Source organism: Lipotes vexillifer, unplaced genomic scaffold (genome assembly GCF_000442215.2).
Source record: "Lipotes vexillifer unplaced genomic scaffold, Lipotes_vexillifer_v1.1 scaffold916, whole genome shotgun sequence".
In the NCBI taxonomy this organism is placed as follows: domain Eukaryota; kingdom Metazoa; phylum Chordata; class Mammalia; order Artiodactyla; family Lipotidae; genus Lipotes; species Lipotes vexillifer.
The window spans coordinates 753,740-768,024 of record NW_006798383.1 but is presented as its reverse complement, the minus strand read 5'-3'; the positions used below and the strand labels follow the sequence as shown (position 1 = coordinate 768,024).

The 14,285-nt window shown below is 40.7% G+C and overlaps 1 protein-coding gene and 1 pseudogene across 1 annotated transcript in view; one reads left to right on the top strand and one right to left on the bottom strand.

The window, feature by feature from the left end:
• Positions 1–6,369: 6,369 nt before the first annotated feature.
• LOC103084494 (cytochrome P450 2C23-like) overlaps positions 6,370–14,285 on the top strand; it is a 31,942-nt gene continuing 24,026 nt past the window's right edge. Inside the window, exons 1-2 of the mRNA XM_007470332.1 lie at positions 6,370–6,596; positions 8,721–8,883. Of these exons, the coding sequence (XP_007470394.1) occupies positions 6,417–6,596; positions 8,721–8,883 (343 nt within the window). The 5' untranslated portion in view covers positions 6,370–6,416. The remainder of the gene's footprint in view (positions 6,597–8,720; positions 8,884–14,285) is intronic.
• Positions 11,806–12,105, bottom strand: LOC103084205 (60S ribosomal protein L36 pseudogene; annotated as a pseudogene).

Sequence of the window (14,285 nt, the reverse complement as noted above, 5' to 3'; positions counted from 1 at the left end):
CACGCGGGCCTCTCACTGTTGTGGCCTCTCCCGCTACGGAGCACAGGCTCCGGACGCGCAGGTTCAGCGGCCATGGCTCACGGGCCCAGCTGCTCCGCGGCATGTGGGATCCTCCTGGACCGGGGCACGAACCCATGTCCCCTGCGTCGGCAGGCGGACTCTCAACCACTGCGCCACCACGGAAATCCCCGCTTAGTTGTCTTTAAATTCATTCGAAACAATTTTGTTAGATTGTATTGTGACAGCTGTCATATTGGCGTGCGTTGAAGAAAAGCTTATGAAAATTGGTGAATTTTTGTGTAGCCATTTTAATATTGAAGATGGAAGAAAAACAACATTTTCAGAATATTATGCTTTATTATTTCAAGAAAGGTAAAAATGCAACTGAAACTCAAAAGAAGATTTGTGCAGTGTATGGATAAGGTGCTGTGACTGATTGAACGTGTCAAAAGTGGTTTGCAAAGTTTTGTGTTGGAGATATCTTGCTGGACGATGCTCCGCGGTCAGACCAGTTGAAGTTGATAGCGATCAAATCCAGACACTGAGAACAAACAACATTATACTATGTGTTGAAAATCATTTGCACCAGCTTGGTTATGTTAATCACTTTGATGTTTGGGTTCCACATAGGTTAAGCAAAAAAAGCCTTCTTGACCATATTTCCGCATGCCATGCTCTACTGAAACGTAATGAAAACGCTGTTTTTTTTGTTTGTTTGTTTTTTGTTTTTGGCTGCGTTGGGTCTTCGTTGCTGCGTGTGGGCTTTTTCTCTAGTTGTGGTGAGCGGGGGCTACTCTTCATTGCAGTGGCTTCTCTTGTGGAGCACGGGCTCTAGGTTCAGGGCTTCAGTAGTTGTGGCTCGCGGGCTCTAGAGCACAGGCTTAGTAGTTGTGGCGCACCGAAAATGTTCCATTTTTAAAACAAATTGTGATGGGTGATGAAAAGTGGATACTGTACAATAATGTGGAAAGGAAGAGATGGTGGGGCAAGCGAAATGAACCACCACCAAGCACCTCAAAGGCTGGTCTTCATCCAAAGAAGGTGATGTTTTGTATATGGTGGGGTTGGAAGGGAGTCCTCTACTATGAGCTCCTTCTGGAAAACCAAACAATTCCAACAAGTACTGCGCCTAATTAGACCAACTGAAAGCAGCACTCCACGAAAAGCGTCTGGAGTTAGTCAGCAGAAAACACATAATCTTCCATAAGGATAACACAAAAACGCAGGCAAAAACTGTTTCAGCTTGGCTGGGAAGTTCTGATTCATCCGCTGTGTTCACCAGACATTGCACCTTCAGATTTCCATTTATTTCGGTCTTTACAAAATTCTCTTAATGGAAAAAATTTCAATTCCCTGGAAGAATGTAAAAGGCATCTGGAATAGTTCTTTGCTCAAAAGGATAAAAAATTTGGGGAAGATGGAATTATGAAGTTGCCTGAAAAATGGCAGAAGGTAGGGGAGCAAAATGGTGAATACGTTGTTCAATAAAGTTCTTGGTGAAAATGAAAAATGTGTCTTTTATTTTTACTTTAAAACAGAAGGAACTTTTTGGCCAACCCAATAATTAGGTTGTTAAGGTGGAGCCTTCATAAATAGAAGTAGATGAGATGTCTACTTATAAGAAGAGATGTCTTGCTGGGCCACATGAGGACACAACAAGAAGAAGGCCATCCGCAAACCAGGAGGAGAGCTCTCACCAGACACCATATCTGCTACCACTTTGGTCTTGGACTTCCCAGTATCCGAAACTGAGAAATGAATGTTTAAGCCACCCAGTTTATGGTATTTTGTTATAGCAGCCTGAGCAGACTAAGACGCCAGCTATTTCAATTTTTTATCTTGAAGTATTTTTAAATCTTGCCTTTTCTTTCTATAAATATTTACTGGGTATCTAGTATGTGCTAGTTGCTGAGGCAACAAAAAAGACTTTTAGCCTTGTGGTGGAGGGGGGTGCGGTTTGGATGGTACAGCAAATAAATAGGCAAGTATGATAGTGTGGTAAGTACCACAGCAGGCAGAACACTGGATGCAAGGAGTACAGGTGGGGGTCAACACAGCCTGGTGGTTTCTAGGAGGCAGTGTCAGATCTGAGCTACATTTTTAAGGATATACAGGAGGCAGCCAGGCAACTGAAGAGAATGATGGTAATGGTGGAATGTGTTCCAGGCAATGGGAGCACCAGATGCTATTGTATTTTAAAATGCAATTCACTGGGTCCCCATGCCTCAACAGTGCCATGCAGGCAATTAACATGTTGTTTTTCACTGCAGGGTTCCTCCCATACTATGGAAGCTGCAGTCATTCTGCAGATGTATTCAACTCAGATATGCACAAGAATTAATATCCCGAGGGACAACCCTCAACCAATGGAAGAGAGGAGCACAAATGGTCAGAGAGGAGGTGACCCCTAAAACCTCAGTGGAGACAGCAGCCCTCCTGACACAACAGGAGAAACAATGTGAGCATCAAATTGAATACAATTCAAGTGTTCAGGTGCCTGGTATGTGCCAGGAAACCTAAAATGTGTTAAGTATTGGACCAACAATGAGCAAAACAATAGTGAATAAGACATAGTCTTGTTCTCTTAGAATCGGCAGTCTCATGGGAAGGTAGACCTTAATCAAAGAATTCCAACTATGATGAGGCTATACAAATGGGAAGGATGTACTACTGGTAGTGTAAAAAAAGAGAAGGGGGAGATAAAGAACGAGAAGGTATGCTAGCCAGTTCAAGATCAGGGAATAACAAAAATTTTACAAAACTTTTTTTAATGAGCAAAGGATCTCAATAGACATTTCTTCAGAGAAGATATATAAATGGCCAATAAGAACATGAAAGATGTTTAACATCATTAGTCATTAGGGAAATGCCAATCAAAACCACGATGAGATAGGACTTTATACCCACTGGAATGGCAGTAACAAAAAAGACAGACAATAACAATTATTTGCAAGGATGGGGAGAAATGGGAATCCTCATACACTGCTAATAGGAATGTAAAATGGTACAGCTACTTTGGAATATGTTTTGACAGTTCCTCAAAATGTTAAGCAAAGAGTTACTGTAAGACCCAGCAATTCTGCTTCTAGGTATCTACCCAGAAGAATTAAAACATGTCCACACAAAGTGAACTGTATACTTTAAAAGGGTGAATTGTATGTGAATTATATCTCAATAAAGCCGTTACTTTAAAAAATGAAAGCTCACATGTGAAGCCTTATAACGTGAAGACCTCAGTTCAAAAACCTTCTAGGAATGGACCAAAGTTTAGTACAGGTGTAACATTATTAGTGAGAATAGGAGCACCAAAAAATGAGACTGGTGAGGTAGGTGTCAAGAGGGGAAGAGGATCATGGTGGGCCTTCTGAGTCTTGTTACATACCAGTGAATTTTCCAAAGGTTAGAAATCTTTCAAGCAAAACATTTCAGAATTAAAAATTTAAAGCACAATACCCTTTATATTAGCACTCCAAACTATGAAATAGGTATAAATCTAACAAAATATGTATCTACAGGATCTATATGAGGAAAACTACAAAACTTTGATGAAAGAAATCAATGAAGAACTAAGTAGATGGAGAGACAGTCCACGTTCATGTATAGGAAGACTCAGTATTGTCAGGGTGTTACTTCTTCCTAACTTGATCTATAGATCCAATGCGATCCCAAATCAAATCCCAACAAGTTATTTTATGAATACTGACATACTGATTCTAAAGTATATATGGAGAGGTAAAATACTCAGAATAGCTAGTGTAATAGTGAAGAATGAAGTTGAGGCCATCACCTAACTTCAAGACTTACTATAAAACTACAGTGATCAAGACAGTGTGGTATTGGCAAAAGAAGAGATAAGTAGATCAGTGGGACAGAAAAGAGTCTAGAAATAGACCCACATAAATATAGTCAACCGATCTTTGACAAAGGAACAAAGGCAGTATGGAGAAAAGATAGTCTTTTCAACAAATGGTGCTGGAACAAGTGGACGTACACATGCAAATATACCACTCTGGTTCAGGACTTTCATGCTGAGAGGCAGGGAGTATATGGGAGCTCTGTATCTTCTGCTCAATTTTGCTGTGAACCGGAAACTGCTCTAGAAATATAAAGCCTTAGTAATAAAAGGAAAAGTCTATTAAAAACCAAAAATTAAAAAAAAACAAACCCTTTCAAGATTTTTAAGCAGGGAAATTGATTAGGTAATTTTAAAACTTCCCCTTTCCAACATGTTTACCAGTCCACTCTGTTTATTCACTTGCTTTCAATGTCCAAAACATTAAAGTTCTAACTTTTCAAACATTTCAAAGTCAATAATTTACCTCATTGTGGAATGTCTGCAAACAAATGCTTGCAAACAACTGAGCGTAAGCATCAGTGGACACTGGTTTCACAGAAAGTGCCGGAAGGAATACAGCAATGTATTAATATATGAAGTCCCTAAGCTACCTATGCCTGGGTTCTTCATGCACAAACCCATCATCGGCTATGGCTGCATCCCAGCCTAGTGGCCCCACAGCTAAAGGATATATGAATGCAGGCCAGTAAGGTTGGTTAATGGAAGCAAATAGTCTGCTGTGGGAAAATAGAGAAATAGATGGCTCTGAAATTAGTGAAAAATAGTAAAGTTGAAACAATGAAGAATTTTAGTGCTAAATAGATTTTCTTAATGTTTTCTGTAATTAGGAAACAACAGTAGACTTTTTTAGATTTTGAAAAATATTTATTTTAACAAATTCGTCATAATGTCTAGATTCTGAGACATTACTATTAATAGTAAGATTTATCTCAAAGAATAAATAAAAGCATTAATTACCTTAAATGCAAATACAAGTGAGATAACGTTTTGAAATACCAACTAAGTAATCGGGTTTTTTTTCTTTATTGTGGTAAAATATACATAAAATGTACCATTTTAGCCATTTTTAAATGTACAGGTCAGTAATATTAAGTACGATCACAATTTTGTGCAATCATCACCATTATCTATTTCTAGAACTCTTTTTTTTAATTAGATAATAACAAAAATTTTCCCACAAGGAAGGCATCAGATTGTTTCACTGTGGCATTTTACCAAACTTTTCAGGAAAAATAATACTAATCTTTTAATTAAAAATTTAAAAACTTTTATTAAAAAAAATGGAGCACTTGCCTCCTTATTTTATCTGGCTGTCATAAACCTGATATTAAAACCAAACACATTACAGAGAACAAAATTGCAAACCAATATTCCTCATGTACATAGGTACAAAAATCCCTAACAAAGTAATGGTGAATCAAATCCAGCAAAATAGGAAAGTTTTATTACATCATGAGAAAGAAAAGGTGTTCATCCTAGGAATATAAGGTTAGTTTAACACAAAAACCAATCATTGTAGATTGCAATTAAAATTTTTTTTTGTTAGCTTTTAAATTTATTGTTTTGCTGCATTGGTTCTTCATTGCTACACGCGGGCTTTCTCTAGCTGTGGTGGGGAGGTGGGGGGCTACTCTTCGTTGTGGTGTGCGGGCTTCTCATTGCGGTGGCTTCTCTTGTTGCGGAGCACAGGCTCTAGGCGCGCGGGCTTCAGTAGTTGTGGTTCACAGGCTCAGTTGCTCCACGGCATGTGGGATCTCCCCAGACCGGGGATTGAACCCGTGCCCCCTGCATTGGCAGGCGGATTCTCAACCGCTGAGCCACTGGGGAAGCCCTTTTTGTTAGCTTTAAAAAAATTATTTTTGCAAAAAAAAAAAAAAAAAAAATTATTGAAGTATAGTTGCTGTACAATATTATTTAAGTTACAGGTGTACAATATAGTAATTCACAAATTTTAAAGGTTAGGGACTTCCCTGGTGGTCCAGTGGTTAAGACTTCGCCTTCCACTGCAGGGGGTGCGGGTTTGATCCCTGGTCAGGGAGCTAAGATCCCACATGCCTTGTGGCCAAAAAACCAAAACATAAAACAGAAGCAATACTGTAACAAATTCAATAAAGACTTTAGAACTGGTCTACATCCCCAAAATAAATCTTTAGAAAAAATTTTTAAAAGTTATACTCTTTATAGTTATTGTAAAATATTGGCTATATTCCCCATGTTATACAATATATCCTTGTAGTGTATTTTATACCTAATAGTTTGTACCTTTTAATCCCCCAGCTTTATAGTTAATGAATCATTAGTGCTAAAAGGAAATAGTACATGTAATGGAGAGGCTTAAAAAATCAAAAGTTGCAGATTTTGTGAACAAGAGGTAGGAAAGATATGAATCCTCCCTAATCTCAAGCTTCAGGAAGGTAAATACGGCCAAAACCATTTCCAGGTTGTTTTTTTCCAAGTCCAAGAACTCAGACCAGCCTTTGGCTGGCAGGTCATACCCTGGGTGTGTACAAGACTTTGCTAACAAGCAATCCAGACAGTTAACCAACATCGAGTAGCTGAGATGGCACTGCTGGAAATCACTACTCTTCCTCTTGTGATTTGTGTCACTTGCCTGGTTTTCATTTTTGTGTGGAAGAAAAGTCACAAAGGGGGAAGGCTTCCCCCTGGCCCAACTCCCCTTCCCATCATTGGGAATCTGATGCAACTAAACCTCAAGGATGTCCCTGCATCTCTCTCCAAGGTAAGGGTTTCATTAGAGGCTGGTCATCTCCAGGTAAGGGGGGGGGTCATCTTCAGGTTATCTTCATTTCATCTTCAAGCGTTCTTAGTTTTACTCACCACTAAGACACTTCGGGGTGTCTGTTTCTGTATTACAAGACAGATATCTTTTTTTTTTTTTTCTGGATTGAATCACTTTAGAGCAGGTAGTGAGGTGTGTTGACCTGACCTGAGATATAGGTTGAATTCTAGTGAATGGGAAAATTCTGAAGTCAGAACATACTTTGACTGAAAGGCTTCCAGTCCCCTCTGTGTGTAACACTTACCAAAAGGCAAGCCAAGCAAATGTAATAACTGTCCTTTTATATTATTATTACTATTTTATACTAATCTGTGGAATACTTTATGATCCTCCTTCTAATGAGTGATCCCCACATCTTGCTCTGACACAGCCCAGCTCTGCTACCCTGACTGACATTCACTCCTTTGGAAATATTCTTTGGGAAAAAGTATTATCTCAATGAGTTCATTGTGCAAGCATATATTCTCCAGAACAACCCTAATTACTGTCCTCTGATGGATGAATAAAGAAAATATGATGCACACACACAGAGGAGTATTATTTATCCTTAAAAAAGAAGGAAATCCTGCCATTTACAACATGGTTGAACCTTGAGGATATTATCCTAAGTTATATAAGCCAGACACAGAAGGACAAATACTATATGCACTCATAATGTGGACTCTAAAAGAGTCAAACTTGTAGGGAGCAGAATGGTGGTTGCCAGGGGCTGGGGAATGGGGAAAATAGGGTGATGTTGCTCAGTTTTGCTGTAAAGAGGAAAGTCATGTTGCCATAGCCAAAAGGACTAGAATCCAGTGTACAAGTTGGATAATTGGGCCTTTTTTAGGAGCACGGAGAGTCATTTATGTTAACAGAAAACTATGTACACGGGCACAGGTTCAGGTAAACAAGTGGATGCTGTGGTAGAAGCATATGGACATTCTCTTCTGGTAATTTCTGTTATCTCTGTGAAATAGAGAGCAAAGTCATCAGCTGAGGGTGAGGTTGGGAGAGGAGGACCTGGCATTTTGTGCCCCAAAATATAGAGACACACTCATTCAAAGGGAACAAAGGAAGTAAGTTTCATTTTCCTGGGACAGAGAAAAGGGGTACAAAATGGCAAAATTCTCTACCATTTAAGTTAAAAAAAAGGCAGAAAAAAATGGTGTCAAGTTTTGCCTCTTAGAAATCATTATCATAAATAAAAAATGGAGGATTATAATATACAAATGGATTTTTTAACAAATGGATTTTTTAAAAAAATTTTTGGCCGCTCCACGCAGTTTGCAGGAGCATCTTAGTTCCTCAACCAGCACTCGAACCTGCATCCTTGACAGTGAAAGCACGTAGTCCTAACCACTGGGCTGCCAGGGAATTCCCTAATGGATTTTTAAACATAATTTTATTTTTCAACAATTTAATTTAGAACTTGAACATGTTTCTGCACCATTGTACATCCTCATATAAGTAATTTCAAATGGCTGCTTTGAATTTAACTGCATGGTTGTAAAATACATTTGAAAACACCCCTAGCTGTCAGATGTTGTAGCACTCTATTTTTCCCCTTGGCACAATGCTATCATAAATATATAGATTTCATCCATTTTAATACCTGTTTAGTGAGCTCTCCTTCTGGCCCTTATCCTGGCTGCTTCCTTCTCATCTTCAGTTTTACCTTAAGTGTTACCTCCTCATAGATTCCTCATCTATTTTATTGTTTTCCCATTATCATCCAATACAGTACATTCTTTATTGCTTTCATAGAATTATGCTCAGTTTCTATTGCAAATGTCGTTTGTTCGGCTATTTACTGTCTGTTACTTCCACTAGACTCTAAGTTCCATGAGGGTTCCTGGCACAGTGTCTGACACAGTATATAGGTGCTTAGTAAATATTTGCTCAATTGTTGCATGTATAGATGAAGGAAAGAATGAATCCATGACTGTACCCCAGATTAAATTCCTGAAAGGAAATTAATGGAGCAAAGTCTAAGCTACATGTGAATCATTACTTAATTTCCACTGAAGCCTCCAATGGAGAGATTTCACAATAGCCCTTACAACCACTTGCATCTCTTTCCAGCTGGCCAAAGAGTATGGCCCCGTTTACACTCTGTACCTTGGATCCCAGATCACTGTGGTCTTACATGGATATGAGGCGGTAAAGGAAGCTCTAATTGATCAAGGTGATGAATTCCTTTACAGAGGACATATTCCAATTATTGACGATACCCAGAAAGGATATGGTATGTTTCAAAATAAAAGTTAATTCTCTTTAGCAAAAAAGTCTGATTAACCTAATGAGTGTCTGTTCTGTAACAAGCTACAAACTAGATGCTGCAATACTGCACTGCAATTCTGATACTAACTACCCAGAGTTAGTGCAGACTCCATAGGTTAAGGGCATCATTCCCAAGAAGACTGCCCTCACTTCTGATGTCAGCCACAAGTTCAGGAGTCTCCAGGTTACCCACACTTCTGACCAACTGGCTAAAAATTCAGGGTTTCTGTGACCACCTCAGGTTCAGTAATTTGCTGGAATGACTCACAGAACTCAGGAAGGTGCCATACTTACAATTACAGTTTTATTTGTATGAAAGATACAAATGGAGAGACACATAGGGCAAGGTTTGGGAGGGCCCAAATGCAGAGCTTCTGTATTCTCTTCCAAGGAAGCAGAATGCATTACCCATTCGATGCATTGATGTGTTCACCAACCAGGAGTCTCACCAGAGCTTGGTGTCCAGATTTTTTCATTGGAACTTCATTACTTGGGCACGATTGATTGACTCATTGGCCACGTGATAGAACTCAGTCTCTAGCTCCTTCTATTCATTGAAAGTCAGGAGGTCAGGCTGATGTCACTTGGCTGAAAGCTCCAATTCTCTAAATACAGAGTTGGTCTTTCTGGCATGGCCAGCCCCACCTTGAAACTGTCTAGGGATCCACCATGAGTCACCTCATTATCATAAACTCAAGTGTGATCCCAGAGACTCGGCATGAATAACAAAGACACTTCTGTGTTAGAAGTGGGCATATGAAAGGGTTTAGAAGCTCTTTCCCAGGAACCAGAGACAAAGACCAGACAAATTCTTTTACTATTCAACAGATGCTCTGATAACTCTATTGAGAGAAACATCAAAAACAGACTCCAAGTTCCCTTTAAGGTAAATCTGCAAATATGATTGTGATAAAAATCAATCTGGGAACATTTTGAAAAAAAAAGTTGTTACCTAGAGGTCTTAGGGTTTAGGGAGCTGGAGAAGCCACGCTTGGGGTTTCATTTCACAGGATACAAAGGCTGCAGTGGCATAGTGGCAGCAACAATAAACAGATGACTAGGTATAGAAATTACTGTGTTTTCAATGTCAGCCCGGTTTGGGGATGGGGGTGTTGGGGGGCGGTGGTGAGGGAGCTGGGAGAGGGTGGTAGGATCAGAGTGGTGACACACAGGGAGCTACAATGGTCTTAGTCAAGCTCAACTTCTTCAGTGGGACAATAGGCTCACAGATAATTATTTTATTATTATGTTTCAAAACGTAGACATATGTTACATACATTCCTTCATATGTATGAAGTATTACACACACAGAAACCTAGGACGACCTGAAAGTCTCCTCCAATCCACTTCAAATTGTAAAATTGCAAGCCCCAAAGACATAGAAACCTAATTCTTTTCAAAGCATATTTATGAATAATTAATTAAATATTATGCAGTGTACTAAGTGATAAAAGAGAAGCAATTTTTGATCTCTCTTACATAAGATCAGGATGCATTTGCCCACCTAAGAAGCAACCAAACCTTCCCTCCACTCCCCTTTTTTCTAAACACGTTGATTACGTTGTCTGTGTGTGAGCTTTAAAATCAACGTGTTTTTTTTTTCTTTTGGCTGCATTGGGTCTTTGTTGCTGCAAGTGCGCTTTCTCTAGTTGGGGTGAGCGGAAGCTACTTTTCGTTGCACTGAGCGGGCTTCTCACTGCGGTGGCTTCTCTTGTTGGGGAACACGGGCTCTAGACGCGTGGGCTTCAGTAGTTGTGGCGCATGGGCTCAGTAGTTGTGGCTCACGGGCTCTAGAGCACAGCCTCAGTAGTTGTGGCACACGGGCTTAGTTGCTCCGTGGCATGTGGGATCTTCCCGGACCAGGGCTCGAACCCGTATTCCCTGTGTTGGCAGGCGGATTCTTAACCATTGCACCACCAGGGAAGCCCCTAAAATTAACTTTTAATTGGAGCGGGAAGCTTCTGGGTTGGATTGAGCTCAAGAGGGAAAAAATTATTGCTCAAAAAATTGCCGTTTTCACAACTCTGAGAAAATTGGTTTTCAAACTTCCTATAAAATCCTTGTTACTGCTCCTTACTTGCCTGTAATGGGAACAGATAACTCAGCTCTTCCTTTCCTAAAGCTATCCTGGAAAATAACAAAGAACCATTCATTGATATTTCAGTTTTCCTTCTGCATTAGTTTCCTGGGGCTGTCATAATAAAGTACCAAAAACTGGGTACAAACCTTAGGGCAACAGAACTTTATTGTCTCACAGTTTTGGAGTCCAGAAGTCTGAGATCAAGATGTCAGTGAGGTTGGTTCCTTCTGAGAGCTGTGAGGGAGAATCTGTTTCATGTTTCTCTCCTAGCTTCCGGTGCTTTGCTGGCAATCTTTGCTGTTCCTTGGCTTGTAGATGTTTCACCCCAATCTCTGATTCATGTTCACATGGCATTCTCTGTGTATATGTCTCTGTGTCCAAATTTCCCCTTTTTAGAAGCGTGCAGTCATATTGGATTGAGCCCACCCTAATGATCTCATTTTAACTTGATTACCTCTGCAAAGACCCCATTTCCAAATAAGGTCATATTCACAGATACTGGGGGCCAGTGCATCAACATATTTTGAGGGGAAACCATTAAACCCATAACACCTTTGAAAATGAAATGTCTGCTAAAATACTAGATAGCTTTCTGATCTAGTGATCTTTGAACACTATAATACAGTGCTGAGGATTTGTGTCTAATCAAGTTGTTGAAACATTTTCTGTTAACTATCAACTCAATATTTTGTCTAGTGTCTTAATCTTTAAACATTGATCTCATTGACAGATTGCAGCAGCTCAAGCCCTTACTTTATCTTTTTCTTTTTTTCTGAAAAAGTTTTATTGTGCACAGAGGGTAAGGGCTCAGTCCTTCTTGGCTGCCACCTTCCTCATGGCGGCCAGGGCATTGCTCAGCTCTTCTCTATTCTTCTTGGTATGGATGTGTGTCCCCACCCTTTTCTTGACGAACTTGAAGGCCCGCTTGTCCTTGGAGACCTTGAGCAGCTCCGTGGCCCGCCACTCATAAGGGGTGAAGCAGCACACGTCCCGGATCACATCCTGCACGAACTTGGTGTGCTTGGTGGGGCGCCAGCGGCGGCGTCTGTGCCTCGGCTTGCTCACGTCCTTGGTCACCTTGTGGCCCTTGTTGAGGCCCAAGGCCATGGGTAGCGCAGAGCCATGGCTGCTGCTCTGCAATGGCAGCCGCGGCAGAAGGGCCTCCGACGCGCGGAACTCTGGGATGTCTACCAACACGGCGTGGCAAGTGCCAGAGAGGCCCCCTTACTTTAACGTATTCATTCAATCCACACACCAGTTTTAGATGCCATTGTTCAGTCGCTAGAATGCAAAAATTAAAATAACTTAGTGATCTTAAAGGCATGGATAAACAGCCATTCATTCTTTACCTGGAGAAGTGCAATGCTGTAACATTTTTGGAAAGTACTATATCTATGGACGTATAAACTGTAGAGACCTACTGAGGAATCTAGTTTACATAAATAGAAACAACCAACTATGTAATTATTCACCCATGCACATACTTGCCCCAGTGCAATGGGAGTGGAGAGGGCATTGCTTCCTTGGAACAGTCCGTGCCTGCAGGGATGCAGGTGTGGTAAAGAGAAAGAAGTATATTTTTAAAAAAGATATTTACATAATGGGTATAGATTCTGAACAAAGTGAGAAAAATAGGAGAGTATCACAGCTATCTCTTGTTGTGTAACAAACCACCCCAGACTCAGGGATGTAAAGCAACAACCCCCCAGCCCCCACTTTTTTTTTAATGCTCATGGATTCTGTGATCAGGAATTTGAACACGGCATAGTGGAAGGGGTTTTCTCTGATCCACGAGGCCTGGGGCCTTAGCAGACATCCAATTTTTTTTTTTTTTTTTTTTTTTTCCCCAAATAAAGCAGCTAAGGGTGATTCACATAGCTGAGGGCTGAAATCATCTGGAGGCTTCTTCATTTACAAGTCTGGCTTCTGGGCAAGGATGACCCAAAGGCTGAGCTCAGCTGGGCCTGTCAACAGAGCATCTCCAAGTGGCCCCCCCATGTGGCTTGGGCTTCTCGCTGGTGCCTGGAGTCCAGGAGGGGGCATCCTGAGGGGGAGCATCTGCACAGTGAGCATTCCAAGCTGCAAAGCTTCTTCAGACCAAATCTTAGAACATAGAACCATTCTATTCATTGCAAGTAATTCCCAAAAGCCAACCCAAATCCAAATGGACAGGAATTAAGCTTCCATTCTTGATGGGGAAGTGGTGGTGGTCACACTACGGAAGAGAATGAGGGATGGGAGATATTGTTGTGGTTCACTCTGGAAAACACAATCTGCCCACAACAAGCAGGTAGAAGAGGAAAGTATCACCTCTGCACTGATAAGGGAAAACTTGAAGAACAGAAGTTTAAGTGGGAGCCAAGTGGTTCTGCAGTGGAAGATAGGATTAGAGATCCTTCTGCATTGAGTCACAGACAACCCTGGACCAACGCTGAACTCCCCGTATAGAAAAGAAGAGACTGACTACTGTATGTGAGATTCATGTGCGTATATGTGTACATGCCCAGATTTGGACTCCCAAAAGCATTTCAATTTCGGAATAGGGCAATAGAAGATGTCAGATTTTCCTCTGAAATAGATATTGTCAAGAGCCTTGACCTTAAACTTTTAACTGACAGTATCAGTGAATCAAAGCAGCCTTCACATAGCTCATTTATTGTAATCAGAACCTAGAAAATATATCGGCACTCTCTCCTGCCATCGCATTTGCCTGGCATATACTCCAACCCTGGAAGAATTCAACCATCTTCTCTGTGCGTGTGTTCAGAAGATAAACACTGCTAGAGAAATTCTCTCAGTAATTACACTGGCTTCCCTTTAAATTAATACTTTAAACCTCAATTAGACTCTTAATACAACACGTTCCTCTGATTGGCTCCCTTTTCCACTCTCAGAGACTCCTCATTCCTCCTATTAACACCCCCATTATACATTTCCACTCTCAGAACCACTGTATCACAACTCATTGTAAAAACAGAAGTATCAGAAAGGAACTCTCCAGTTTCCTAACATTTTATCTATGGCTCTATCTGCCCCTGCACCCACATTCTCCTTTTTTTTTTTTCTCCTGTTACAATTGAAAAAGTGTCCCTTTCTTGACAGGGGAAATTTTCACATGTGCCCTAGATCCTATAGCATCTCACCTTCCCAAGGATTTTACTTCTTTGGTAATGCCTTCTCCATCCCTGATTACCCATCTCTCTCCGCTTGTCTTGAAAGCCACTCCTCTCTTCCCTACTGGGGCCCTGGTTCCCAGTGCTACAGTTACTGCAAGCTGAAATTCCCAC